Raw genomic sequence first — 27,030 nt, 5'->3', positions numbered from 1 at the left:
TTTTCATTCAAGTCAAACATTGAGATGCGACTGGGCAGTTTATTAAGAGCATTATTAGCTTAGATGCGGAGGAAACAAGCATTGGCATAGCCAATAGGTCTCGCCTTTGGGGCCTTATAAGTGTTTAACCATGGAACAGTTAATGTTGTTGAACCAAGGATATTGTGCTGCATAACTAAATACTTATACGGTCCCAAAAGCGAGACCTATTGGCTATGCCAATGCTTGTTTGTCCTGTAATCAGTTGTTAATCAGGGCGGTGTGCTTTTAAAACTTCTACCTAAGTTATTTTATTTGCACATTTCAAGGTGGGATTCATTGTTGCCTGGCAGGGAGTTTCGTACCTACAAAATTGAAAAACATAACACCCTCTGCAATTTTTGTAAGTAGCTAGCAGACCTACTTGAGCAATTTAAAGAATTGGTAAATGTGCTTTTTTGCCTAAGAAACCTACAACACCTGGTGTGCTTAAAGTCTCAGAAATTATTTCAGTGGTCCAACTCTAAGATTAAGCCCCTGTTGTGCTGATTCTTAGCACAATCATTTGACAGTGAAGAACTGCTTTAGCTGTCGGTTTCTCGACAGCTATATATTTTGAAGCAGTAGTAAAGTCTTCACAATTATATTTTACCAAAATATAGCTCTTAAATAGCATGATTTGGGAAAAGTGTTTCAACTTCCGTTTTTCTCTTGCAGCATCTGGTAAATTTGTTTGCACGCCTGGCGACTGACAACATTGGTTATATTGACTGGGAACCGTACATACCAAAGGTAACTGTTACTAATTAATTGACTTAACATCTGTGTGTTAGTTTGTCAGCAATATTGTTTCATCTGAAACCTATGTAGAGTTAGTGAGTCTGCATACTTCTACAAGCTTAACCCTTTGAAAAGTATGTACCACTTGCATTTAGATGGGCACTAAAGCACCTCAATAACCTTTAAATCCATGAATGGTTAAAGTGAATGGACTGAAGGAACAATGTATTGAAACAGACATTATTTCTTGTACCAAACCTCAAAAGTAAATAATTAATATACCTTCTTGCCATTTCCTTTACTTCAACTCTTCATTTCCTTGCTTGTCTACCCATCCTCTCTCATGCTTTTCAGCAACTGTTTGTTTCTGGTTGTATGACTGTGCTACTAATGGCTAACAAATAAATGATGAGCGTTAGTAAAGCCAGTTGACCTGGCAGTAATATGCTAATGTTTGCAAGCACAGGCATCAGCAAATGGTGTATTTGTGATCTGGTACAATGAGCCTGATCTGTTAGTTTTGCTAAAGCTTCTGTTTACAGCTGTTTGAAAAATCAAAGCAGAAACAAACATAGTTTTGTACGCTACCACGCCAGTATTTGCATAGATAACGTACATTATGTCGTTTTAACTTCAGCAGTATATATATTTCCCCTTCAGCAGTGTTTATAATAATCTACAGTATTTACAGATGACTTAAGTGCAGGATGAAAATAAGTTATCTTAAATGACAGTAAATCGAACGACAGCACACATAAAGGTACAACAAATTCACCTCTCTAAGCCTCATGCATGCTTACCGTGAAGAAGCAACGCAACTTAAATGCATTTTCTTACATGCAAGTATTGCAGTATGTTCAATACTCTAAGGTGCACATACAGCTCTATCTTCGTGTCTTGGTTGAGCTCTTCCACTTATAAAATATGTCAGAAGCATGCTATACATTGCTGTGTAAAGCACAAGTTATTATTTCTATTCAGATGACAAAATAATGCCACAGAGCCGGGTCATGGCTTACACCCACTTGAGCTAATCTGAATGGTTTCGGTCTTTCTACTCCTAGACCGTGCTTTGTCTTTACTTTTACAAGATGCAACCACTAGCCCATGAACATTTGCATACAATAGTCTAACAAAGTTAATGGCCCAAAGGCAACTCCAGCATATAAAATAACGTAACGGAGAGAGTATGAAATGTGTTGGAATTTTACAAAACGTGTATGCCATGTGAACAAAGTTTGGTTTCACCCTTCAAAAGCTTTCGCCCACTGCTGTTTTTGCTTATTTATTGGGGAGGAAACATTTAAGTCATTTATTGTCCTTTCACAATATACCTAAAGTATCAACTGAAGTCTACTTTAGTCACAAGTGTTTGTCCCCACTTGAATGCCTTTTTCCTGCCTCTTTAAGTAGTATGTAACCAAATGGGTTTACCCTTTCAAATTCCTTGTCTCAGCATGGAGTGCTAGCCGTGTGGAATTTTAGATAGAAAGTTATGAGAATGTTGTGCATTTCATCTTCCTTGTCCTCAGGCAGTATATTAGGTTCAAATAATATAGGCAATCTAGTATTGCTTCCAAAATAAGCTAGAAGGTGTTATTTGAACATCTACATACAAGTGTGTTCATGGTCTATACATAATATTTGTTCTGTTTTGTTTCAAGGAAATCACTTTAAATTTTTTTCTGTAGCATTTGTTTGTTTTGCACGCAAACATTTTAGAAAAATTAACACATGATTTACATATTTATTTGTATCATACTCAAAGTAATCATTTGGTTATAATGAAGCATGGAGTAAAACCTTCTTTTAAAGGCGATCTTGCTTTTTGATGAATGCACTGCACCTCAAAATGTTAATGGAAACACTCTTTAGGAGGTGGAATAATGCATCCAGTAGATTGATGGTGAAAAACAATTAATTACTTCTTGGAGATCATCTAAAATGTCATGGATGTTGTCTGAAATCTGTGGCTAAATGTTGCCACTCTAAACAATCTAATGACAGAAGGAAGTAGACCCAAAGCCACTGTTAGTAAATTGTAAACTACCTAAAAAGGAAGAATGTGCTTCTGTGATGATAGAACTGTGATCAGTGTTAGTCTTGAGCTAATATTTGTTGGTCCTGCCCACCCTAACTTCACAATGGAGCTGGGGTGATGAGCATTATTGGTAGTATTGTTTATGAAATCTTTTTTTTTTTTAAACATTTTAATACTTATCCTTTTAACATTTTGAAAATACCATTTTTGCTCTGGTTTTTTTTAATGTAATATTTTACCTTATGGAAAATTGCAATAATAGTGCATGCAGGTGACATTTTTCTTAGTATTCCTTTTTATTGAGAAGTTCACTTTAGATCTGCTGTATCTTCTTTTCTTTCTCCATTTCCCATTTCTACAAATAATTGTCAATTCAAACAGGTTAAAACTTAAAGCAAAATGTATGACTTCTTGTAAGTTTCTGGTAACTCCCTTTCTGTGAGTTGGTTTCATATCCTTTTAAAAAGGTTTGCTCCTTTTAAAGTTGCTATTAAAACAAATTGTGATCAGTTATCTGCTGTTTTAGGTTCCCAAAGACTTGTACTAAAATTCTCTTTCTTGAAGGTATGTTCAAGTAGCAATTTATTTGCCTATGGGTTTTCAGCCATCCCTTTAACCATTTTTTGTTTCAATGTTTTGTGTGTGAAATAAAGGCTTTAGGGCAAAAATGAGTGTGGAGTGCATAGTTTATCTCAGTACTCTATATGACATGTTTGTTCTTATATAGATCTTCACCAGGATTCTCAGAAGTTTGAATCTTCCAGTGGGAAGCGGACAGGTGTTGGTTCCAAGATCTTTAACAAATGCTTATGATGTGGGGCATTCAGTAGTATGGATCACCGCCATGATGGTATGCAATATTTTTTATAGTTTCATGCTTGTCTTATAGTCAAAGGATTTCTAGCCTTGTATCACCAAGGATAGTGCTCTCAAATTTCCTATTGGACTGATTCCCTGTAGCCCGTTTGTGAATTACATTATTACTGACAATATTTCATACCAGTGCTTTACAGTAATTTCCACATCTTGGTGAATTACATTATTACTGACAATATTTCATACCAGTGGTTTACAGTAATTTCCACATCTTTAACTGTTTCTTCCCAGTTGCAGATCTCCAATTTCTCTAACATGTAACAAGATTGCTCTGTTTTTCTTTTGTAATATAAAATTAACTTTATTATATTTATGAGCTGGCTGTTTCCCATTCTCAACCTTCTAGATATTCTGCCACGTAGAAGCAGGGTCGGAAATTTCTCCTTTGGCTGTTAATTCTCCTGTATTGGTTCTTTCATAGATTCACATGCTTGAATAATTTCCTGTCGTTGAAGTGGGAGTCCCACGGTCCCATAATAAAGCAGTACATAACATTACCGTAGCCTATAATGGCAGTGAAACCATCACTTTACTAACTTATCCATATTATTTAAAAAGGAGCCAAACCCAACGCAATCAGTCGACACCACCTTCTACAACACTCCCCACAGAGACGGAGTTCCTCAGATTTTCTACCGCACGTTGTTGTGAAGGGAGTCTCATTGAGCTATGCTCAGTTTTCTTCATTCAGTTTGGAAGAGATTATGTACTGCATTCTACCATGTCGGAGTCATTGAAGAAAGGCCTTTTCAGGCCATGTGTTCATTCTGAAGATCCCCACAAGTACTGTATCTACTGCCTCTACCCTATACATAAAGTAAAAGATCTGTCGTACCATTTCTATTAATATCCTAAAGGATAGAAAGAGGAGGCTTTTTCTTTGGCTTCAAAAATCGAAATCTAAAAGATCTCCTATTTCTGATGAAGAAGATAGTGACACCTCTTCAACCTCTCAAAAAAAGTCACACTATAGGGAAAGTTTGCGTGACCAGAAGACAGGCCTTAAAGAAGACTCAACTTGAGTCTGTCATAGCCAGTTCCCAAAAAGAAAAAAGAGAAATAATTTCCTTAGAAACTGCAAGGTGTGAACCCACCACCCCATCTGCTAAGTCTTGAGTGCAACCAGGAGAAGTCCTCCTAAGAGCCAGTGACTGCAAAGCCAAAAATGGCTTCAGAAATCTCGACGACCACGACCTCGTCGTCAAGACGCCATCCATTACATGGTCGGTGTCAATCCAGTTGTCGAAGGTATAGTCGACAATGGCTTCACCGACAGTACCCGTACAACAGTCAACAAAGATAACTTTGTTGATGTTGAAGATCACAAAAAAGCCCTCACAACTGGAAAATGCAACCACAGACTCGATGACCCCGTCGACGAGAGTAAAAATTCCAAAAGCATCCCTGCTGCCTGAGCATACTTTCCCAATTAAGGTGTCTTCTCTCCCTCCAAATTACCTTCTTGATGTAGAAGAGTCAGATGATGATGGCCCTTTTGGTGTGTCCCACAGCCCTTCTGAACTCCACATCAAACGTCAGGATGAGGATGATGAACAGTACTATGAGGAATACTATGGTCCTCTGCAGATTAGATATTCTGAAAATCCCAAGCAGCTTGAGGAAAATTTCCAGCATTATGGCCACTCTACTTCACAAGAAGGTGTGGTGCAGATTCCTGTTTCAAGACATTCAATGGATGCTGCAGAATTACTATAAAAGGCTTCTGGAGTCTACTGAGCTAACATACCCAACACAGCCTAGAGCTCCACCTCATCCTCCGTCCCCAAGAATGGTGAGACCTATTCCGCCACCCGTGAAACCCAGTATGACACCTGCGTCCAACATTGCGGCACTCCTAGGGTTGATCCCTCATCCTCGAACAATGACGGACAAGAGGGAGGAATAGCAGACAGTCAGTCCATGCCCAGCGAATGGGATGAATATTTAGCTGCCACTCCATCACCAACTGCACCATAACTGGTGTACTCTCCTCCGGATGACATTAGAGATTTCTAGAACGTTATGGAAAGAGCAGCAAAAAGGTTCCAACTGCCAACGACAGTTAAACAGTCTGTTTTCTTTACGATTTCATGGAGCCTGCCAAGATAGCTGTGCTAGCAATCCTGATAGTGGATTACATCTGGGAAGAAGGCACAAAGGTAATGAAGAATCCTACACTGGTCGTAGCCGTCTTACCACAGATAGACAAGAAATATAAGGCGCCAGAAGATTCTCTTGCCTGTCTAGTAGGGAACCCCATGATGGACTAGTGATCTCCCTGGCGGTTTAGCACCAGTCCAAAAATCCCTCCACGCCTATCCTCGCTCCACTGGATAGAGAGGGCAGGCGCTTGGACAACATTGGCAAAAGTTTTTCCACTATGTCAGCCATTTTGGGCCGGTATGATCAGCAAATGTGGTCTGACTTAGTGCTTTCATAGACCTTGTGCCCGTAGGCAAAGAGAATACTACAAGAGGGAGAAAGAACATCCTCTGAGATCATTGACTGTGCTGTGGATATAGCCTCAATTGGGTTTTGGTAGCTGGCAGGTGTGGTTGAAGGCAACGTCTTTCCGGCCTGAGGTACAGAGTAAGATTCTTGACATGTTGTATGATGGCGAAACCCTATTTGGAAAGCGTGTGGATTACGCCTTCAAGTCTATTACGGCCGATACGGACACTGCAAAATCATGTGCCACCATGCAATTTCGGAAAGTGCACTTCTGAGGAGCGCAAGGGTGGGGTTTTTCATCCTACAGTTATAGGCGCTTTCAATAATATCAACCCTTCCAACAACAGTATAGGCCATCCTACCAGCAGCAGTCCTATTGACAACCACCTGTGGCAGCTTATAATAAGCAAATGCCTAGCCGAAAGCTGATCTCTCGAGAAAACAGTGATCTCCCTCAATACCGGTTACACCCAATACTGCTCAAGCTGTGGGTGCAAAGATTTCCAACTGCCTCCATCAATGGCAGCAAATAACATCAAACAGATGAGTATTAGACCTCTTCACTTATGGTCCTACCCTGTAATTCTTCAAGAGACAGCGCACCAAAGGAAGTGCACCCACCTCATCTTCACTTACTTTGTAAGGAAGCCCTCACCATGTTAAGTAAAGGAGCAATAGAAAAGCCCCTATCCCCAAAAGGTATTGTGCAGTTGGGTTGGAGAGAGCAGGCACAGACTCAGTCTGTCCTGGAGCGCAAATCGAGGGTACCCTGGCCAATCCTGAAGCTGCTCTCATGAGAGCAGCTTTAGGATTGGGCGTAGGGCATTCTGGGAGCCGGAGCCACCTGGAGAAGAGGATCAGAAGATCGATGTGATGGGCAGTTTATACATTTTATTTGTGGTAACGGCCCTGACTTTTGCAAGAATGTCTCTGCAGTCTTGAGGGATGTTCATGTTCACAAACTCGTGTTCAGAAGCCAGGCTGAAAAGTGTATGGAGGTCGGGTCTGGATGAAGTACCTAGTTGTGGTTTATTGTTAGTAACTTGGGCAGAGGTTTCAGCTGTATGTGAGTCTTTTTTTAGATGGGAGCAACAGTACTGTGAACCAGTGTTGTCTGGGCCACCTTGGACCAATAAATAATATTCAGCACGGTTCCCTCTTCATTTTGTTGAAAAGTTCTAGAGGGTGCTGTTGCCTGCTTAGATGAGGTTTGGTTCCTTTTTAAATGATGTGGATAAGTTATTGAAGTGAATGTTTTATTGCCCCATTCCAGACTATGTGTAATATACTATACTGCTTTACTGTTGTACCTTGGGACTCCCACTTCGACGACAGGGAATTATGCAAGCATGTGAATCTATGAAAGATACCAATATTGGAGAGCTACAGTTACAGGTAAGTAACTTATTCTGTTCCCTATGGTGCTGAGCAGTCTGAAGAGTCATGTCTAAGAATAGCCAAAAAGTAAACTCATTCGTCACTGTTAATGATTGTTTCTTGATGGCCTGAGTCAGGATTATTTCTTTGAGCCTATATTGAGCAAAATTTGCCAAGATCGTATGAGGGTATTTCTGCCATTTGATGGGCTATGTTAAGGCACTCTATGTGTCATATTAGTCAAGTCCTGGGGTGCATCTGGAAGGACATAGGATTTTACCAGCAATTCGACAATGGCAGTACACCCCACGCTGTCCTCTTTTCTTTCAGGTACCCCAGTAATCCTCAGATAAGATCTCCTTGAGTGATTTTCCAGTTGCTCATGTTTTTCCACGAGGTGTGTATTCTCTTTCTCAAACTGAATGACCTGTGTCAATGCTGCCTTTAGTTTGTCCTCACAGATGGCTATACCATCAGTGCTTAATTTGAGCCGGTGGTTTCCGGTGCTCGGCACCAACTAAATTGTCAATACCGGTGATTGTGACAATCTGCCACAAGGTGGCACTGTCTGGCTAATTTAAAAAAGAACACAGCAACAGTTAATTGTTAATTAAATTTACATCATTAAAAATGACTATTACCTGCCGCCCAAGCCATTCTTTTAGCTTTGGGAGCCTAAATAGTCTGAACTGTCACACTTGAAGGAGTGTGAGGATTAGTAGTTGTGTTACTATCATTGGCAGCATGGCAGGGGCAATATCTTCCTGCATACTGCAGTGGCCTCCTGACGAGAGCCCTAGCCCTTCTTTCTTTTACAAAATAAGCACTGTATATGATGTTCCAATTCATCACAGTGGTGGGCGGTTACCGCCAGCTGTCCCTGTATTCTACCTAGACTCAGCTTAATCTGATTGGCCAATTCTGCCTGTTGTTGTCTCATGAGCTTTGTCTCACCCCAAAGTTATTTAAGCATGAGCCTAATGGGGCTGAAGCTGATGCCATTAATTTCTAGCCCCCCAGAAGTAACTTCTGAAGGCAGTTTCACCGAGCTGTAAGACACCCAGGTTTAAAGTCTTCAGACCACTTGCAAGCCTGACTTATTGATTGATTTTGTGCCTTTGAAGTAATCTCGCTTGGAGTTATCGTCAAGCTTAATATTGGAATTGACCTTCCTCTCTGACCCCCCTATAAGGGGGTTGCTATCTCTTAAATTGGTGCCTTTAGAAGTCGTCTTTACCATAGTCAATCAGTACATCATCCATATTGCTGTCTGGACTTTAACGATTTGCATTTTTGGCATTATGTGGGACGTTATCTAACACCCTGGTTGGATCACTAAGCAGTTCCTGCAGCACTGTTACTGGATTTTCCACTTCCACCTCTCCCTGAGCTGTGAGTGGAGTGATCCGATTTCTTCCTTCTGCATTATCTGCATTTGCCATCTTTTTATCAGAGTGGTGAATGCAGATGTGTGCATAGCCTGTATGAGATAGCTGCGGAGAAGACGATAAATCCAACAAGATAGTTGCGGCATCAGTGGTTTCCAAATCAAATTCTCTATCGCTCGACTTCTTAGTAAATTGCTGCTGAGCAAAAATACTTGAAGCAGCTTTTGAAGTAATCGCCTGCGGCTGCTTCCTGTTCTTCATGTGCCTGCGGCAGCTTCCTTTTCTTTATCTGCCTAGGTTTAATTCCTTTTAGATGCATAGCTTTGGCAAAGCGACATTGAGGTGCTAAAGTTGCAAGTTTCATATAGTATGCAGCCTCGAGTACCTTTAGACCAGCTGAGCAGAGTTCTTAGAGCCTTCACAGCAGTTTCATCCCCTTCGAAATATGAAGTCCCCACTAATTCAGTCACTGGGCCATCATTCAAATGCTCGATCTGCAAATCCGATAAAATGAAGTAGCAATCTTTTCAGGAATGCACAGCTATCTTCCTACATCTCCACCTCCAACTGCTGTCATTGTACCTTGTACCCAGCTGCTTGCTACCTTAACCGCCCAACCTTCGCAACTTCGGTCCCGGCTCTGTTCCATTATGTTTTTAGGGCATCACATCGAGCCTAACGGTGCAGCATACGCTGTAACACCCCTGGTGCATATCTTCTACCAATCCAGTCCTCTAGTGTCGTCTGTGGTGCCTCCAGCACCACTGCTTATCTCCCTAAAGCACTTTTTTTCCAGCACAAAGTCCCCCTGGAGTTTAATAGCCGACAAGGTCTGCTACATGTGCCATCAGCAGCACTCGGTCAGGTAAGGGGAAGGTCCACTGGATCCGGAATCAGCGAAATGCTACTTGTGCTGCCTGCTTTAAAAAAAAAAAAAAAGACTGTTTCAATGATGTAGTTTCCAAATCATTATGTTTTGTCTCCCCGCTGCACCTCTTTAAATATTACTAGCACACTTACTAGCCTTTATCCAGTATTGGGGTATCTTTCATCGATTCACATGCCTGAATCATTCCCCGTCGCCCAGAAGAGAGTCCCACGGTAAAATACAAAAGTAGTGCCATAAGTCATGAATAGGCCAAAAGAGGCCAAAGGGTATACCTTAGTAGCCTATCTACATCCTTATAGGAAAAAGGACCAAAAGTCAGCTCCAACCAACCAGCTACCAGCACCCTCTAGAACACTCCCAACAGGAGCCTGTTCTCTTCAGATTTTCACCGCACGTCGTGTGGAAGGGAGTCTCCCTGAGTGTTTCTCAATTTTCTTCTCTTCAGCTCTTCAAGCAAATATGTCTGACAAAAAAGGCCTCTTCCGCTCCTGCAGGACCTGTGGGAAGAAGAGGGTCCATGTAGATGATCTACATAAGATTGTCTTTATTACCTCTACCCTAAACATGAGGCTAAAGACTGTAAAATCTGCCATACCTTTCCCAGCAAGACTCTCGGGGATACGGAGGTAAGATTACTTTTATGTCTCAAGTCTTCTAAAGAACGACCTCCTTCTTCGGCTGAGGAAGATGACTGAGCTTCAACATCTAGTAAGAGGGCTAGATCTCAAGAAAGCTCCTCAGGTGAGGGAAGGAAACATCTTTAAACTTCCCAGGATAATCCTGTCCATAAAGAGAGGATATCTAAACATTCCTCTGAGCCAACGTTGTCTCCGCCCTCTACACTGCTTACAGAGCATCCAAGATCGTCTTCTACTGACTCTGTAAGTAAAAACTCTTCAAAAAATCTGTGTCGACGAGGACTGCTCCTTCATCGTCGACGATATGTGTTACGTCGTCGACACCATCGTCAACGGTAACTGTTACAACGAAAGCTATTCCTCTCCTATCTTGTCTACAAGAATCACTATTACGACGAGGCCATCGTCAAAGTCCGTCGACGAAGAATCCATCAGTGAAGCCACCGTCAACAACCACATCGTCGACGAAGTCACCGTCGACGAAGTCACCGTCGACAAAGTCACCGTCGACAAGGTCATAATCGACGACGGGCCCACAGATAACGTCGTCGATGAGTGCACCTGTTATCATACCACCATCGACAGGACTGTCGACGAGGGACCTTCCTGCAATACTTGTTTCTGCATCGTCGACGCCCCTGTCGACGAGAGTTTTCCAGCTCAAAACGTTTCAAAGGCCTTTTCAAAAACAGCCTTTTCAGGACTATAGTAAAGTGTCCCCTCTATTGCCATCTCACCTTTTAGAGGGTTTCGTGGAGGAGGAGTATTATGATGATGAAGATGATGAGGGTCCATACGGGATAGCTCATAGTCCATCTGAGCTCCATGTTAAATGCCAAGTCATTGATGATGACGATGATTACCAGGAGGGACAGTATTATTATGAACAATATATGGCTCCAAGTCATGCCTATCAGTTCCATCACCGATAGGAACCATGTCATACAGAGATGGCTCATCTTCCTCCAGCTCTTATTCAGGAACTGCAGGCTATGTAGGCGGATTACCGTCAAAGATTTCCTCCTCAGCAAATTCCAACAGAGAACCCACCTCCTCAAGTAGAGGTTCCTGCTCCGGTACCAGAGCCTACTATACCTAGTACACCGGCTCCTGCACAGGGTCCACATGACACTAGACACCAGGACACTTCCTCCTCGGATGAAGAAGTTGAGGAAGGCGAATTGTCCGATCAGGCAAATGCGCCGGATCCCAGGGATGATTATATAATCCAGACACCATCTACTCCTCTGCACTTACCCTCTGATTCCCCTCCTAAAGACATCGGATGATTTCATAATTTGATGCAGAGGGCAGCCACATGGTTCCAACTACCTATCACTGTCAAGCAAACAGTTTTTTACATGATTTTAAAGAGGACACTAGAAAGGTCATACGCTCTATTCCTATTATCGATTACATCTGGCAGGAGGGCGTAAAAATCATGAGGACTCCAGCATCCATACCGGCGGTGCTACTCGTATAGAGAAAAAATATCGCGCTCCAGAGGACAGTCCATCTTGCCTTGTAAGACACCCCTGACCAGATTCGGTCACATCTCAGGTTCGAAGAACCCCGCAACACCTATTACCACTCCTCCTGACAGAGAGGGACGTCGTATGGACCTGATGGGGAAGAAATTCTCTTCTATGGCAGCGGCAACAATTAGAGCTGCTAATGCTGTAGCAATCATTGGCCGCTATGAAAGTCAAATGTGGTCCGATATGGCGGGATTGATGGATCTCATCTCGGAGGAACAAAGACAGGAGGCCTAGAAGATCTTATTAGAGGGTGAATGAGCTGCCTCCAAAACAATTGATTGTGCGTCAGACTTTGGCAATTAGCTGGTGCAGCAATTCTTCGACGCCAGTGGTGGCTTAAAGCTACTACCTTCAGACCTGAGGTTCAGACTAAGATCCTGGACATGGCGTACGATGGGGACTTACTGTTCGGAAAACATATCGATGAGGCTCTTATAGCAATAAAGAATGACATGGACACTGCAAAGTCTCTGGACGCTCTGCAATATAGACGTGTACTTTTCAGGGGACCTAGAGGGCGCGAATTCACAACATACCACGGCGGCTATCAGTCAAACCAACAGTATCGACAATACCAGCCTCAATATCGCCAGTCTTACAATCAATCGTCGTACCGTCAGTTAATCGACGGATGCTTACTCTCGCCAGGGCGGCCGTAAGCGAACACAACAACAAGGCCGTGACTCTGCCAGAAAGCAATTAGCTTCTCAGGGTGCCAGTCAAAATTCCCTCCCTACCTGTGGGTGCGAAACGTTCTGCTTATGCACAGCGGTGGCACGAGATCAATTCAGACCACTGGGTGCTGGACCTACTTACCAAGGGTCACACACTGGAATTTGTCCAGAAATCACCTACTACTCTGCCCAGGGGACCCCCTCCCCCTCGTCTTCACTTATTGCGCAAAGAAGTCTTGATCATGCTCCTCAAGGTAGCGACAGAAGAAGTACCATCCACACAGAAAAGAACAGGTTTCTATTCTCGTTTCTTCATAATCAGAAAGAAGGCCGGAGAATGGCGACCGATTCTGGACCTCCGCAAACTCAACAAGTTTTTCAAGAAGCAAACATTCCGGATGGTAACGCTTTCCGATATTCTGGGATGCTTAAACGAAGGGGATTTTATGACTTCTCTGGACATGGAAGACGCATACTTTCATATCCCTATCCATCCAAAACCCCGAAAATATCTACGGTTCAGTGGCTGGCACCCACTATCAATTCAAGGTGCTCCCGTTTGACCTAAAATCAGCACCACAGATTTTCACCAAGTGCTTGGCACCAGTAGCAGCGACCTTGTGATTCCGAGGGATCCAAGTTTTCCCATACCTCGACGATTGCCTGCTCAAAGCTCCGTCGGAGCAGGAAGCCAATCTTGCCACAACTGCTTGTCTCCATCTGTTCACTACGCTGGGACTCACTTTGAACAAGGACAAATCGAATTTGCTTCCATGACCTAGGAGCGTCTCTGGACACATTTAAAAAAGAAAGTCAGTTTCTGTTCGAATATTCAAATCGCTCCTAGGGGTGTGCTCTTCAGCAATCAACTTGGTTCCTTTGGCATGGCTCAAGATGAGACCTTTTCAAGAGGAACTACAGAAGCAATGGCAACAAGCATTGGTGTCTTTCGAGGACGTTAGCCGAATAACTGCACGAATGGTGGATGCACTCCACTGGTGGTCCCAAACAGCAAATTTTGCCCAAGGTCTCACCTTTCTGCAAAACATCCCGGACTTAGTCTTAACAACAGACGCCTCCATGGAAGGATGGGGAGGTCATCTACAGGATTTGCAAATACAGGGAAAGCGGTCTCAGATACAGAAACACCACATCACCATTTTGATTCTCTTCAGGCTTTCCTTCCAAGGATAGCAGGTTCCTCAGCGCTGGTCGGTACCGACAATACGACCAGCATGTATTACATAAACAAACAAGGAGGAACAAAATCTGTGACGCTTTCACAAGAAGCGCAGGAATTGTTCGAATGGACAACATTTCACGGAATATCCTTGAAGGCCGAGCATGTCAAGGGTCTGCACAATACCCTGGCAGATACACTAGCAGGTCTCAATCCGGCTGCCACGAGTGGGAGTTGATACAAACTCAGGTGAACAAAATCTTTCTGACATGGGGCAAACCAGCTCTGGATCTATTTGCATCGCAGGAGAACAAGAAATGCCAATATCATGTCAGCAGGTTCCCTCAACCGGGGTCAAGGGGGAATGCCCTTTCAAGGAGGTGGTCCAGGATCTATGCCTATGCTTCCCCCTCCCCCCCATTCCATTAATCCCCAGGGTGATCAGCAAGATGAAACTGGAGGGCTGCTGCCTAATTCTGATTGCACCCCGTTGGCCCAGACAGTATTGGTTCCAGGAGCTTCTTCTGTTGTCACAAGACAGGCCCATCCGCCTTCATCCAACAACAACGATGTTATCACGGAACAAGAGCCAGGTGGTCCATCCAGATCCACAGTCCCTGCACTTGCACGCATGACTCCTGAATTCCTAGAGTTCAAAGACCTGAATATTTCACAGGACTGTCGAGACATACTGTCTAAATCCCGTGCTGAAAGCACTGTCAAAACATATCGCCTAAAATGTAAAAGATTCTGTTGCTGGTGTGAAACCAATGAAGTTTGTCCAGTTCTAGCCCCTGATGAACAGATTTTACCTTTCTTGCTCTCACTGGACAAGTCTGGCCTCACTTTTTCGTCAGTCAAGGTTCACCTGGCTGCTCTTTCCAGGTACAGGAAATCTCCTCAGCTTCCTTCTTTATGTTCATCTTTTCTTATAAAACAATTCATGAGAGGGCTTTTTCACACTTTTCCTCCTGTGCGTGCACCTCCTCCAGAGTGGGAACTCAATGTGTTTTAGCACAACTGATGAGACGACCATTTGAACCAATCCATAAAGCAGAACTTAAATTCCTCACATGGAAAGTAGCCCTCTTGCTGGCTCTTACTTCCGCAAGAAGGGTTAGTGAGATTCAGGCTTTTACGATCAAAGAATCCTTCTTACACTTTACACAGGATTACGTGTTCCTTCGGACAAATCCTAAATTCATTCCGAAGGTACCGACGCAATTTCACTTGAATGAACCAGTAATGCTGCAAACTTTGTTTCCGAATCCATCTAGCCCAGCTTAACGGGCTTTACATTCATTGGATGTAAAAAGGAGTTTGAAATTTTATCTTCAAAAGACAAAACATATCAGAAAGACGGATCAACTGTTAGTGGCCTACGGTCAAGGAAAACCGGGAACCGCAGTAACAAAAGCCACAATAGCCAGATGGATCACATCTGCGATTCAATTCTGTCATGAAAAAGCCAATAAACCTCTCACAGTGAAGGCTAAAGCACACTCCACCAGAACTGTTGCTGCATCTACAGCTTTGTTTGCTGGGGTTACACTGGACAAAATATGCCGTGCTGCGACATGGAAGAATGTCCACACTTTCACAAGACACTACTGCCTCCAGTCGGCACAAAGGGAGGATGCAGCGGTTGGACAAGCTGTGTTACGCCGTCTTTTTCACGAAGGTCAGATTCTTTAGATTTCTTAAAGGCTTGTCTACTATTAGCTTTCTTTACTGTTATATTGCTTACAGTGTTCATGCTCCTATGTTTCACAATTTGTACGTTACTATGGTTTAGGTTATATTTATATATATTCTCATGCTTATATCCGCTGTCTCTTTTAATATAATTATTGCTTGTAATGCTTTGTCATTACAATACGATGGCTTTGGATGTCCATTGGGAGTTGCTGAATACATGTCTCCCACCATCCGCTAACGACAGCACAATTAGGGTACTGCTTGCTATTCTGATTCAGGCATGTGAATCTATGAAAGATACCCCAATACTGAATAAGAAAACAAGTTACTTACCTGTAACTACAGTTATCCAGTATTAGTATCTTTCATAGATTCACATGCACCCACCCTCCTCCCCGTGGAGTCAGTTCTCAGTGATTTTGGGGATACTTACTTCCCGCTTGTGCTTGGAAAATCTGAGGAGAACTGGCTCCTGTTGGGAGGGTAATGGAGGGTGCTGCTGGTAGCTGATGGGTTGGAGCTGACATTTGGTCCTTTTTCCTATAAGGACGTAGATAGGCTACTAAGGTATAGCCTTTGGCCTATTTATGACTTATGGCACTACTTTTGTATTTTACAATGGGACTCCCATCTCGGCGACGGGGAATGATTCAGGCATGTGAATCTATGAAAGATACCAATACTGGATAACCTGTAGTTACAGGTAAGTAACTTGTTTTCTTCTTTCCCCTTAGGCCTCTTGCAAAGAACCTTCTGTGTTTTCCCTACTGTACCCTATCCTCCTATGCTTCCACACGCATCATACTCTACAACTCCTGTTAAGCTCCACATGTAAGGTCTAATAATGATTTTTTTTAAAAATCGAAATAACTCTTGTGCTTCAGTTAATGCCCTTCATGTGATGCTGGTGTCATTTACATATCTTGCACTAGCCTTGAGCAGTCTCTTGCCTGTAGGCCTTGTTTTCACACTCCTCTCTCACTGGCAACCATTGCACCTTTGGCCCATGTTGACTGCTGATCGCTGTGAGAAGCTGGCTTAGTATATGGTGCTCACGTATGGAAGTGTAGCACTGTGCACTAATCCAGACAACCCTTATGGTGATTTTAGTGGTCTTAGACAACCTTGGAAAGCTCTCTAAGTGGTAGCTGTGGAGAGCAGCCTTCAGACTTAGTCTAGAAGGAGTATAAAGCAGCTTGTTTTTACCAGAATGTTGTTGGTATAGATTAAGTGAAAAAGAGCCACACAGTATATTTATAAAAATGTGTATTTATTATAAGTCACTCACTAACGCATACAAATATCTCCTACCCGCCGATATACGAAATGCACACAATACTTTGCAAAGAAAACAGTTAAGAAGCACGTATTAGACAGTGGTCACGGGGGGACGGGACCAAGCCATATACTAAAAAAGAGGGATGCAAACCATGACTCAAGTGAAGACTGTGCCCAGAGGACGTAGATGTGCCGGAGACCCAAGGAACCACGTGAGGTAACTAACCAGGAACGCCACAAAGGCCGTGTGCAGAGTGCAAACACGACCGCGGGCTCAATTCAAGTTGTTGGGTAAGTCGCGGTTGCATTTTTAAGGAAGACGGAAGATTGGAGAGCCACCCCACCTGTGGATACCCTAGGAACCAGGTTACCTACACCAGGGAAGCCAGGTGCATAGGTGTGAAGTGGCTTCTTAAGCCGCAGTCAAATTCAATGGAAGACTTCAGGAAGATGCAGCTGACGAAGAAGTGGAAAGTGTCTGGTGGAATCCGAAGGTAAATTCCAGATAAAAAGTTCCTGCAAGCAGAGGGGACAGAGTCTATGCCACTCGGGAGTGACCAGGGGCACGGAAGTCGAATTCCCACTGATGTCGGGTGTTGCAGGAGAGTTGACGTTGACCTTGGAGCTGCAGCTGTGCAGACCAGGCGACACTGTGGAAGACCAGGAGCCATTTACAAGCTGTCCCACGTCGGATGTCAAGAGTTGAGGGGTCTGTGTCTTGTCTGGAGCACCAACAAGCCTTGCAACCGAAACCAACGTGGAAAGCAAAAAGGTGCAGTGTCGGGATTAGTGAGGTCCAAGTGACTCGCCAGAAGCAGGGGAGTCAGAGCAGGCCCGAGCAATCAGGGGCGCCTGCTGAAATCAAAGAAGACCCTCAAATGGACCCACAGGCTAGAGGCACTGGAGTCGCAAGAGGACCTCGAGCAGCTCACCAAAGATGCAGGCCCACGCTGCAAGAGATGCGGTGAGGACGAAGATCTTGGTCACAGGAGATCTTTGAGGTGGAGAATACTTGGAGCCCGAAGATCTATGAGGAAGAGAGCGAACAAGCCTTTGCAACAGCAAGTCGATGCGGTGCACAGGGGCTCGGTTCCTGCGGCTCCGACGAGGGACCCTGGCCTCAAACTCAGTGAGAGGACAGGGCAGGCCTCGAGGGATGTGAAGACCCACCACTTGTCTTGCTGAGCCTGTCGGAGTCCGTGGGCGCCCAGGATCAGCAGACCGGTCAGCTTCGTTGCGGTACCTGTAGATGCAGGAAATCACTCCTTCACTCCAAGTGAGATTCCTTCAGGTGTCTTGGAAGGTTCCTGTATGGAACAGGTACAGACGTTGCCGCAGACGAGCAGGGTGACGAGACCAGGAGCAGCAGAAGTCTTTCCAGATGCAGTCTCGATATCCAGAACGAAGCCCAGAGTGCCCAGACGGTCGAAGATGAAGAGGTGTCCTGATATGAATCCTCTCCCATGACTAATCTGGGCACCCACCCACAGGTAAGCCCTTAAGTACCCTAAGGAAAGGGTTGAGACGATTCAGGGATCCCTTCCAGGAGAGAGGTTTGGAAAGTGGGGAGAATACTCTCATTCCCTTTGTCCAGTTTCACGCCAGAGCGGAGCCAACGGCACCCTGAGCTGGTTTGAACTGGACTATGCAAGGAGGGCACCAAATGTGCCCCTCAAGCAGACTGAGTGGTGCTGGCAAGAGCTCTTATCCTGCCCCAATGCACTAAACCCTGTCTGGGAGGTGACCACACCTCCCGGAGACAGGATACCTATTGTCCTGCCTTCCCCTGCTCGAGTTGGCTCAGCAGCAGGAGGGCAAATCGTGTCTCCGGTCGGCAGCAGCCATGTTGTGCTGTCCGTGTCTAGAATACTGGTACCGGGATCACTGAGGGCCTCCCGGAGGAGTTTTACAGTGCATGGAGTCATACCTCCCACACTGTTTATGGTTTGGGGGTATGATTCCAACATGTTTGATACCAAACACAACGGGGTTCGTTACTGCCAGTTTCGAGATGGTCATCGGGTAATGACGCATGGCTACTCTATGTATCTGATAGAGACTACTAGCCGCAGATTCCTTAACGTAGAATTATCCCCAGGCATGAGACTGGATCTGGAAAATCTTTGCCACAGCATCTCTGCGTGCCGGGGACGGTACCACGCGACCCTGCCCTGACGTCGTCCGCAGCCGTGACATCAGCGAGGGCACAAGCCCCACCCCGGCGTGCTGACGTCAGTATCTGAAAGAAACACGTTAGTTAGATTCCTCACCTTAGAATATATCCCCAGGCGTCAGGCTGGAACCGGAAAGATTTTTGTAGCAATACCCCTTGCGCGTCGCTAGGCGTCGTCTGCGGCTCCGCGTCCGTCGTTGGCGTCGTGCGCCGGAATGACGTCGTCGGAGTACTTAGACGCCGCCCTCGCGCGCTGACGTCAGTTCTTTTTTCCGCGCCATACAGCGCCGATCCGGGAAGAGCTTACCCCTTAGTCACTTTTTGACTGAACTTTTTGACTCTTTTTGGTCTTCTGTCGACTCGACTCTGGTGCCGGTAGGATGCCTGGGTTTAAAGCCTGTGCCTCCTGTCATCGACTGATGTCGGTGACGGACCACCATCGCCGGTGCCTTTACTGCCTGGGGGCCGACCACAACGCGGAGTCGTGCCTCGATTGTCAGGCCTTGACCTCGAAAGCTAGGCGGGAGCGGTCCCGTAAGCTTCTCGAACTTCGCCACTCGTTTCCGCGCCGCTCACGGTCCCGGTGCAGGAGGAGTTCCAAGGACCGGTCGCGGAGCTGCAGTCACCATCATCGCTCGTCGGGCTCGAAGTCTTCGGGTAAGTCAAAGCGATCAAAGAAGTCCAAGAGTCGACACTGCTCTTTGGACTCCCCTCGCCGGTCCCCAGTTTAGCCCCAGTCCGGGCCCGACGCCGGCGTGGCGTCGCTCGACGCTGCATCCGGCGCCGATGGATGAGCATTTCATCTACTGCCCGGCTCCGATTATTCCTCCTGTTTATCAGGACTCGGATGACGGGGGCGACTGGGAGCGGTCTGAGGACCCTATGGCCAGACAGGCCCAACTTTCACAGGACTGGGCAGACTAACTGGGGGATGCCAGTGGTCTGGACACCTCCCCGGACGCTGGTTTCATCTCTCCTCCGGCTGTGGCCTTGGAGGAAGGTGCAGTGGTGCTGCGCAAGGCGGCCGAAGCCCTTGGGCTGGAGTTGCCTGCTGTGGCCGTGAGGACGAACGTCCTCACAGAGGTGCTTCAACCGACAGCAAGCTCCACAGAACCTCTGCTGCAGTTCAATGAGGCCCTTATCGATGTTCTGCAGGGCACTTGGTCCAAGCCCTCCACAGTTCCTCCTGTGGATCGGAACGTGGCCCGGCGCCACCGCCCTGCTCCGGGCGACCCCAGTTTTCTGTCCCAACACCCCACCCCCGAGAGTCTGGTTATCCAGGCCTCGACTTCCCAATCCTCCTTCCCGTCCGCTCCTCCGTATCAGGAATCCAAGAGGTTGGAACGATTCGGAAAGCAGCTGTTCTCTTCCCTGAGTTTGGGGCTGCGATCTTTGAATACCGCTTGCCTCTTGGACCGTTATTCCCACTCTCTGTGGGATACGGTGGAGGACGAGCTGCCCCTGTGTCCGGTGGAGGCCCGGACACGACTCACCCAGGCGCTTGCTGACGGGCGAGATGCAGCACGGCATGCCATACGGTGTGGACTAGACACCACGGACTCGCTGGGTAGGGCGATTTCCACCACGGTGGCGCTCCGGCGCCACGCCTGGCTGCGGTCCACGTCTTTCTCGGGGGATGTCCAGAGTTCTCTCATGGATATGCTCTTTGATGGGACTCGCCTTTTTGGTGAGAAGGCGGATAGTGCGCTGGGTCTCTTCACGGACTCCCGGGCTACGGCCAAGTGCTTGGGTCTCTCGGCCCCACGGCCGCAAACTTCCGCCTTTCGTCCCTTTCGTGGCCAAGGAAGGGGCGCCTCCTCACGTCCGCCTAACCACCGGCCGCAGAACCAACCTGCACGCGGTCGCGGCCGTGGATTCCGCCGAGGCGGTACTGGAGGACAACGTGCCGGTCAGTCCACATCCACCACGGCAGCATCCCCCTCAAAGCCCTCCTAGTCCGAGCTTTCAGGCCCATTCCACGCCAGTGGGCGGCAGAGTTCGCCATCACCTGCTCCACTGGCGGTCCATCACTTCGGACAGGTGGGTGCTGCAAATCGTCCGAAGGGGCTACTCCCTCCCCTTCGAGACTATCCCTCCAGCCATGCCACCACAGTACCACCGTATGTCGGAGGATCACTTGAATCTTCTGCGGGAGGAAGTTACGGCCCTCTTGGCCAAAGAGGCCGTCGAGCCCATTCCTGGTCCAGAAGTAGGTTGTGGTTGCTACTCCCACTACTTCCTGGTTCCCAAGAAGGGCAAAGGGGGCCTACGCCCTATCTTGGACCTCAGGAGCGTCAACGCCTTCCTCCGGAAGGAACAGTTCAAGATGCTCACTTTTGCTCAGGTTCTGGCTGCCCTCGACCCTGGAGACTGGATGGTAGCGTTGGACTTGCAGGACGCCTATTTTCACATTCCCGTCCTGCCGGCCCACCGGCGTTACCTGCTGTTTACGGTGGGTCAGGAGCACTTTCAGTTCACCGTGCTCCCCTTCGGCCTCACCAGTGCCCCTCGGGTGTTCACGTAAGTGATGGCGGTGGTCGCAGCTCATCTGCGAAGATCCGGGGTTCCAGTCTTCCCCTATCTCGACGACTGGCTGTTGAAGGCGGGCTCGCCCCAGCAAGTCGTCTCCCACCTCCAGACTATGGCCGACCTCCTGCATTCGCTGGGGTTCTCCATCAATGTGCCGAAGTCGCACCTGAGTCCCTCCCAGAAGCTCCTCTTTATCGGAGCGGTTCTAGATTCGGCGCAGTTCCAGGCCTATCCTCCGGAACAGCGGGTCCGGGATATTCAGGCCCTGATTCCCATCTTTCGGCCTCTATCCTGGGTTTCGGTCAGGTTGGTGCTGCGGCTTCTGGGGCTGATGGCCTCCTGCATCCTGTTGGTGCGTTACGCCAGGTGGCGAATGCGGGCTCTGCAGTGGGACCTGAAGTTTCAGTGGGCCCAGCATCGAGGCAACCTGTCCGACCATGTCTTGATCTCGGAGGGCACTGCGAAACAGTTGCAGTGGTGGCTCACGGACCGCGATTGGGTCAGCGGCAGATGCCTCTCCCTACCCCAACCGGAGCACGTAGTAGTGACGGATGCGTCCCTCCTGGGATGGGGGGGCCATATGGGAGAGGCGGAGATCAGAGGACTCTGGTCTCCGGCGGAGACTCACCTCCATATCATCCTTTTGAAGCGGAGAGCGATCCGGCTTGCACTGAAAGCCTTCCTTCCCTCTGTCCGAGGAAGTGTCGTGCAGGTGTTTGCGGACAACACCACCGCCATGTGGTATTGCAACAAACAAGGCGGGGTGGGGTCGTGGACCCTTTGTCAGGAGGCTCTGCGCCTCTGGACATGGCTGGAACATCAGGGCATCATCCTGGTGGCTCAACATCTGTCGTGCTCTCTGAACGCCAGAGCAGACGAACTCAGCCGCCGGTGCATGATGGATCACGAATGGCGTCTGAACTCGGACGTGGCGCAAGGTCTCTTTCTGCAGTGGGGAGAGCCTTGGTTAGATCTATTCGCCACAGAAGAGAACGCACAATGTCAGCAGTTCTGCGCGTTGGAATTTCCAAAGCGGCACTCGCTCGGAGACGCTTTTCGTCACAAGTGGAGTTGCGGTCTGTTGTACGCCTTTCCGCCTATACCACTTCTGCCCAGAGTGCTGAAGAAGATCAGGCACGACCGGGCCCAAGTCATCTTAGTGGCTCCGGATTGGGCACAAAGTTACTGGTATCACGAGCTACTCAGTATGTTAATCGATCCTCCGATACGACTGCCTCTTCAGGAGGACCTTCTGTCGCAGCAGCAGGGGACGGTCCTCCACCCGAACCTGTCCAACCTCCACCTCCATGCGTGGAGTTTGAGCTGCGGCAGTTGATGCCATTTGACTTGCCTCCTGAAGTCTGTGATGGCATTCTGGCAGCCAGGCGTCCCTCCACAAAAACGGTATACGCCTGCAGGTGGAACAAATTTGTGGCATGGCGAACAGCAAAGGCTGTGGATCCCCTTTCCGCCCCTCTTTCTGAGGTTCTCCTCTTTCTTCTTTCTTTGGCCCAGCAGGGCTCTGCTCTGGGCACCTTGAAAGGCTATCTTTCTGCAATCTCTGCTTTCTTATGGCTTCCTGATCAGCCTTCTCTTTTCAAGTCCCCTGTTGTTTCGCGTTTTCTCAAAGGCATTACTCACATGTTCCCTCCTGTCCCCTTCGTAATGCCTCAGTGGGATTTGAATCTTGTCTTGACCTTTCTGATGTGCGCTCCTTTTGAGCCTCTTCACAATTGTCCCCTTCGTCTTCTGACTCTTAAGACTGCTTTCCTGGTAGCTATCACCTCAGCTAGACGGGTGAGTGAGCTCCAGGCTCTGTCATCTAAGCCTCCTTTTCTTTCTGTTCATCCGGACAAGGTTGTCCTCCGGACTCGTCCTTCCTTTCTTCCGAAAGTTATGACCCCCTTTCACATCGGGCAATCTGTCACATTGCCCACCTTCTTTCCGCCTCCGCATCCTTCGAAAGAGAGGCTCCACCGTCTGGAACCAAAACGTGCGCTGTCCTTTTATTTAGACCGCACCAAACCGTTCCGGGTGGACGACCAACTTTTTGTTGGATACGTAGGTGCTAAGAAGGGGAGGGCTGTACACAAACGGACCATCTCCCGGTGGGTCGTTTTGTGTATAAAGGTTGGTTACTCCTTGACAAAAAAGGACCCTCTTGTTGGGCTGAGAGCCCATTCCACCCGGGCCACAGCGGCGACTACTGCCCTGGGACGGGGAGTTCCCTTGCAGGACATCTGTCAGGTGGCGACGTGGGCCTCACTGCACACGTTTGCCAAGCACTATTGCCTGGACAGCCAAGTCCGGAGAGATGGCTTCTTTGGCCGTTCTGTTCTCCAGGACTTTCTGGTGTGATCTTGGTTCGCAGACCAACCATCGGGGTTGGTATTGCTGGGGTATCTATTCTAAGGTGAGGAATCTAACTAACGTGTTTCTTTCAGATGAACAAGTTACTTACCTTTGGTAACGATGTATCTGTAAGAAACGTTAGATAGTTAGATTCCTCACCGACCCACCCATCCTCCCCGTTCTGCGAACCGACATCTAGGGTTAAGGCCATCCTGTTCAGGGCCCTAGACTTTTTGGCACCAGTGTCTGTCTCTCATGGCTCTGCGTTCCTGGCGCGGAAAGCTATGTACAAGAAGATGCGGCCCTTTGGGGTTCCCCTCCTCTACCCATGGCGTCCCGGCCTCGCCGCAAAGCCCTGCGGGGTTCCCTGCGGTGTCGCAGGAGGTCGCCGGGACTCAGGGCTCGTCTCCAAGTCCCCCTCGATCCTCTGGGCAGGCGGCTGTCTTCCCGGAGGCCGAGCCGACGCTACTCCGGCGTCAATGGCTTTCCTCCCCGGCCGGGGACCAGGACGCTTCCCCGGGGCCCTCTTGGTCCTCGGCGCAAGCGGCTACCTCGTCGGGGGCCGAGCCGGTGCCGTTCATTGGCCGCTTCGGCTCCGACCCTGCTCCTCCCCTCTCCGATGCGGCACGTGGTGGTGGAGGTCGACCCGGCGCCGCTGGTGGACACTTCGGTGCCGGTCGAGGACTCATCGGTGCCTGTGGTGGACTCCCCGGCACCGGATCGTCGACTCTTCTCCGGATGTCCCTTCCTCTCAGGGTTGTCGTCTCCTTGTCTCCTCTTCACCGGAGACTGGGTGCCGCATCGTGGCCTTTTCTCCGACGGATTCCAGGGCGGGTTCTACACCGTCTCCACGTCCACAGCCCCCAGACCCGCTCTTCCATTCCCTGCATTTGTCCGCCCCGCAGGCTTCTCTACCCTCTCCAGAGACCCCTCAGGTTCCCCACTCGTCCTTGGGTATCCCATCCTACAGGGGCCGGTCTTTTCTCCCTCCAGCAGGGCAGGGGGATGGGCGTCTTAATTTGCAGCCTTCGCCCACGGAGGAGTTGCTTTCCCCCCCACGACGCCCTACTGAGGCGAGTGTGGCATTTGTCCGGGCCATTTCCATGGCTACTGGCATTCTGCAGATGGGCAATCCGGTTGCTCCACTTCCTACGGACCACTTATTGGAAGTTCTCCACCAGGGCTCTGGTGGGGGGGAGCCGCTTCTCCCCTTTTAGGCGACGCTCCACAACTCTTTTCTGGGGGCGCCCAGCCACGGGGGATCTGGTGCCTCACCCGCTCCTTCACCGCCACCGTCCTGCTCCGCATGATCCAGTTTGCCTTTTTCCCCCACCCCTCGGCCCAGGGCCCTGTCCTGCGGGCTGCTTTTCCTTCCTTGCCTTCAGTGCCGCGCCCGCCGTCACGGGAGGCTCGGTGGCTGGACTCCTGGGGGCGTAACATTTTCGCCTTCCTCTAGCACTGCTCTTCGTGCACTCAACACACTTTGTGTGTTGGCCAGGGCTACTTCCAATCTGTGGGATGCCGCGGAGTCCCTTCTGTCTCGCGCCTCCCAAGAGGGTGCCCGCGCTGATCTGCGGCACCATGTGCGGGATGGTCGGGAGTTGGCTACATTCATTCTCTGTTCGGCCTTGAGGTCTCTGATTCCCTCGGCTGTGGTATGGCAAGTTCTGTGGCCCTCCGCCGCCATGCTTGGCTGCGGGATGGTGTCTTTCCAGAGAATGTTCGGGAGCGTCTTGTGGATTTACCTTTTGATGGAACTCTGTTGTTTCACATCCATGCAGACTCCGCTATTCAGAGACTCCTTGCGGGGCTCCGTCCCCCTCCACCTCCGTAAGCTCGGCCCTCCGGCGCTTTATGGGAGGCGTTATCCCTCCTTTCTCTTTGGGGCCCTAGGTTTCGGTTGGCCCGTTGTGTGCTGTGTGCGGCTTTGAATGTCTTCAGGGTCTTTCAGTTGGCCCCTCTATTCTTTTGGCTGCTGGTTCAGCCCTTCAGCTCTTGGTGTGTGTTTTTTGCTGTTAAGTGCAGCTGTATAAAGCCCTCAGGTTGGACCCTTTGTGTCTTTTTTGGCTGATTATTAAGCCGTCTGTGGTGTTTTCCACAGGTCTTTTCAGTTCTTGGCCTCTGCTGCGGGTTTCCCTAAGAGGTGTTTGGCTGCTTGGTAAGCCGTCTGTGGTGTTCCCACAGGTCTTTTATGTTCTTGACCTCGACTGCGGGTTTCCCTAAGAGGTGTTTCCCTGTTTTTGTTCAGTGACGATTCATACCCTAGGTGAGGTATTTGTTGGCTATTGTATAGCCCTGTCCTAAGCTAGGCGGGCGTGGATACCTTCTCAGGTTCCTCGCGTTTTCCTGGCGTCTCAATATACCGCTTGGTGCGGTCTCTCTCTTTTATGTTTTTATCTTTCTTCTATAAGGTTCTTTCCCTCTTCGCCTCTGGATCATCGGGCCGACCTTTGTCATGCTGATTACAGCGTCGTGTCTTGGTGTTTCCACCTAGTTCTCTGACGTTTCGGCTGGGACCTGTTATTATTTATTATTATTTAAAGATTTGTAAAGCGCCTGGTGACCCGGAGGCATCCCCGCGCTGTGAGAGCTTGAAATTGGCCAAGAGGGGAGGAAAAAACTTATTTAGGGAAAAGCAGAGTTTTGAGCTGCTTGCGAAAACGCAAGTAGCAGGGTTCCAACCGCAAACTGCCGGGAAGCGAATTCCAGCGTGTGGCTGCCTTTACGGAGAAGCGACGGCCTCCAGTACGCACCCTCCTAAACTTGGGGACATTTGCCAGTCGCTCATTGTCCGAGCGCAGAGATCTCGAGGCTTTGTACGGGGTAACCATATCTCCTATGGACCTGTCTGTCTGCCTCTTGCGCTCGCCTTGTTCTGAGCCGCTGCTTCATAGTATTTGCCAGCTGTTTGCTGCGTGCGCCTGGTAATTTTGGTTCCCCTCCGTGGCCCTCGCCGTGTCCGCGTGTGCTCCTGTCCTTTGTTTTTTGGAGCTTTGCGCGTCTGTGTCTTCTTTCTTACGTCTGCGCTTCTCAACTGTGGAACCGTTCCGGCCTTGTTCCTTACTTCGGGATAGACACCCATTCAGCTGTGCCCTTCGCTGTGTGTGTGTTCTCCTGGGGCAGGCTCTTCCTCCGTTCCTTCTCTTTTCCCTGGCTTTGGAGGTGGTTATTTTCTTCCTCTGGTACTCG

At 48.2% G+C, this 27,030-nt stretch overlaps 1 protein-coding gene across 2 annotated transcripts in view; it reads left to right on the top strand.

Annotated features, from left to right (window-relative positions):
* PSME4 (proteasome activator subunit 4) overlaps positions 1-27,030 on the top strand; it is a 1,714,764-nt gene that overhangs the window by 238,112 nt on the left and 1,449,622 nt on the right. For both annotated transcript variants that reach the window (XM_085612595.1, XM_085612594.1), the window contains 2 exons: positions 697-771; positions 3,528-3,650. In XM_085612595.1, coding sequence (XP_085468721.1) covers positions 697-771; positions 3,528-3,650 — 198 coding nt within the window. The remainder of the gene's footprint in view (positions 1-696; positions 772-3,527; positions 3,651-27,030) is intronic.

Source organism: Triturus cristatus, chromosome 6 (genome assembly GCF_964204655.1).
Source record: "Triturus cristatus chromosome 6, aTriCri1.1, whole genome shotgun sequence".
Lineage (NCBI taxonomy): Eukaryota > Metazoa > Chordata > Amphibia > Caudata > Salamandridae > Triturus > Triturus cristatus.
Note: the sequence above shows the minus strand (reverse complement) of the source record. Positions and strands in the feature narration are given on the sequence as shown.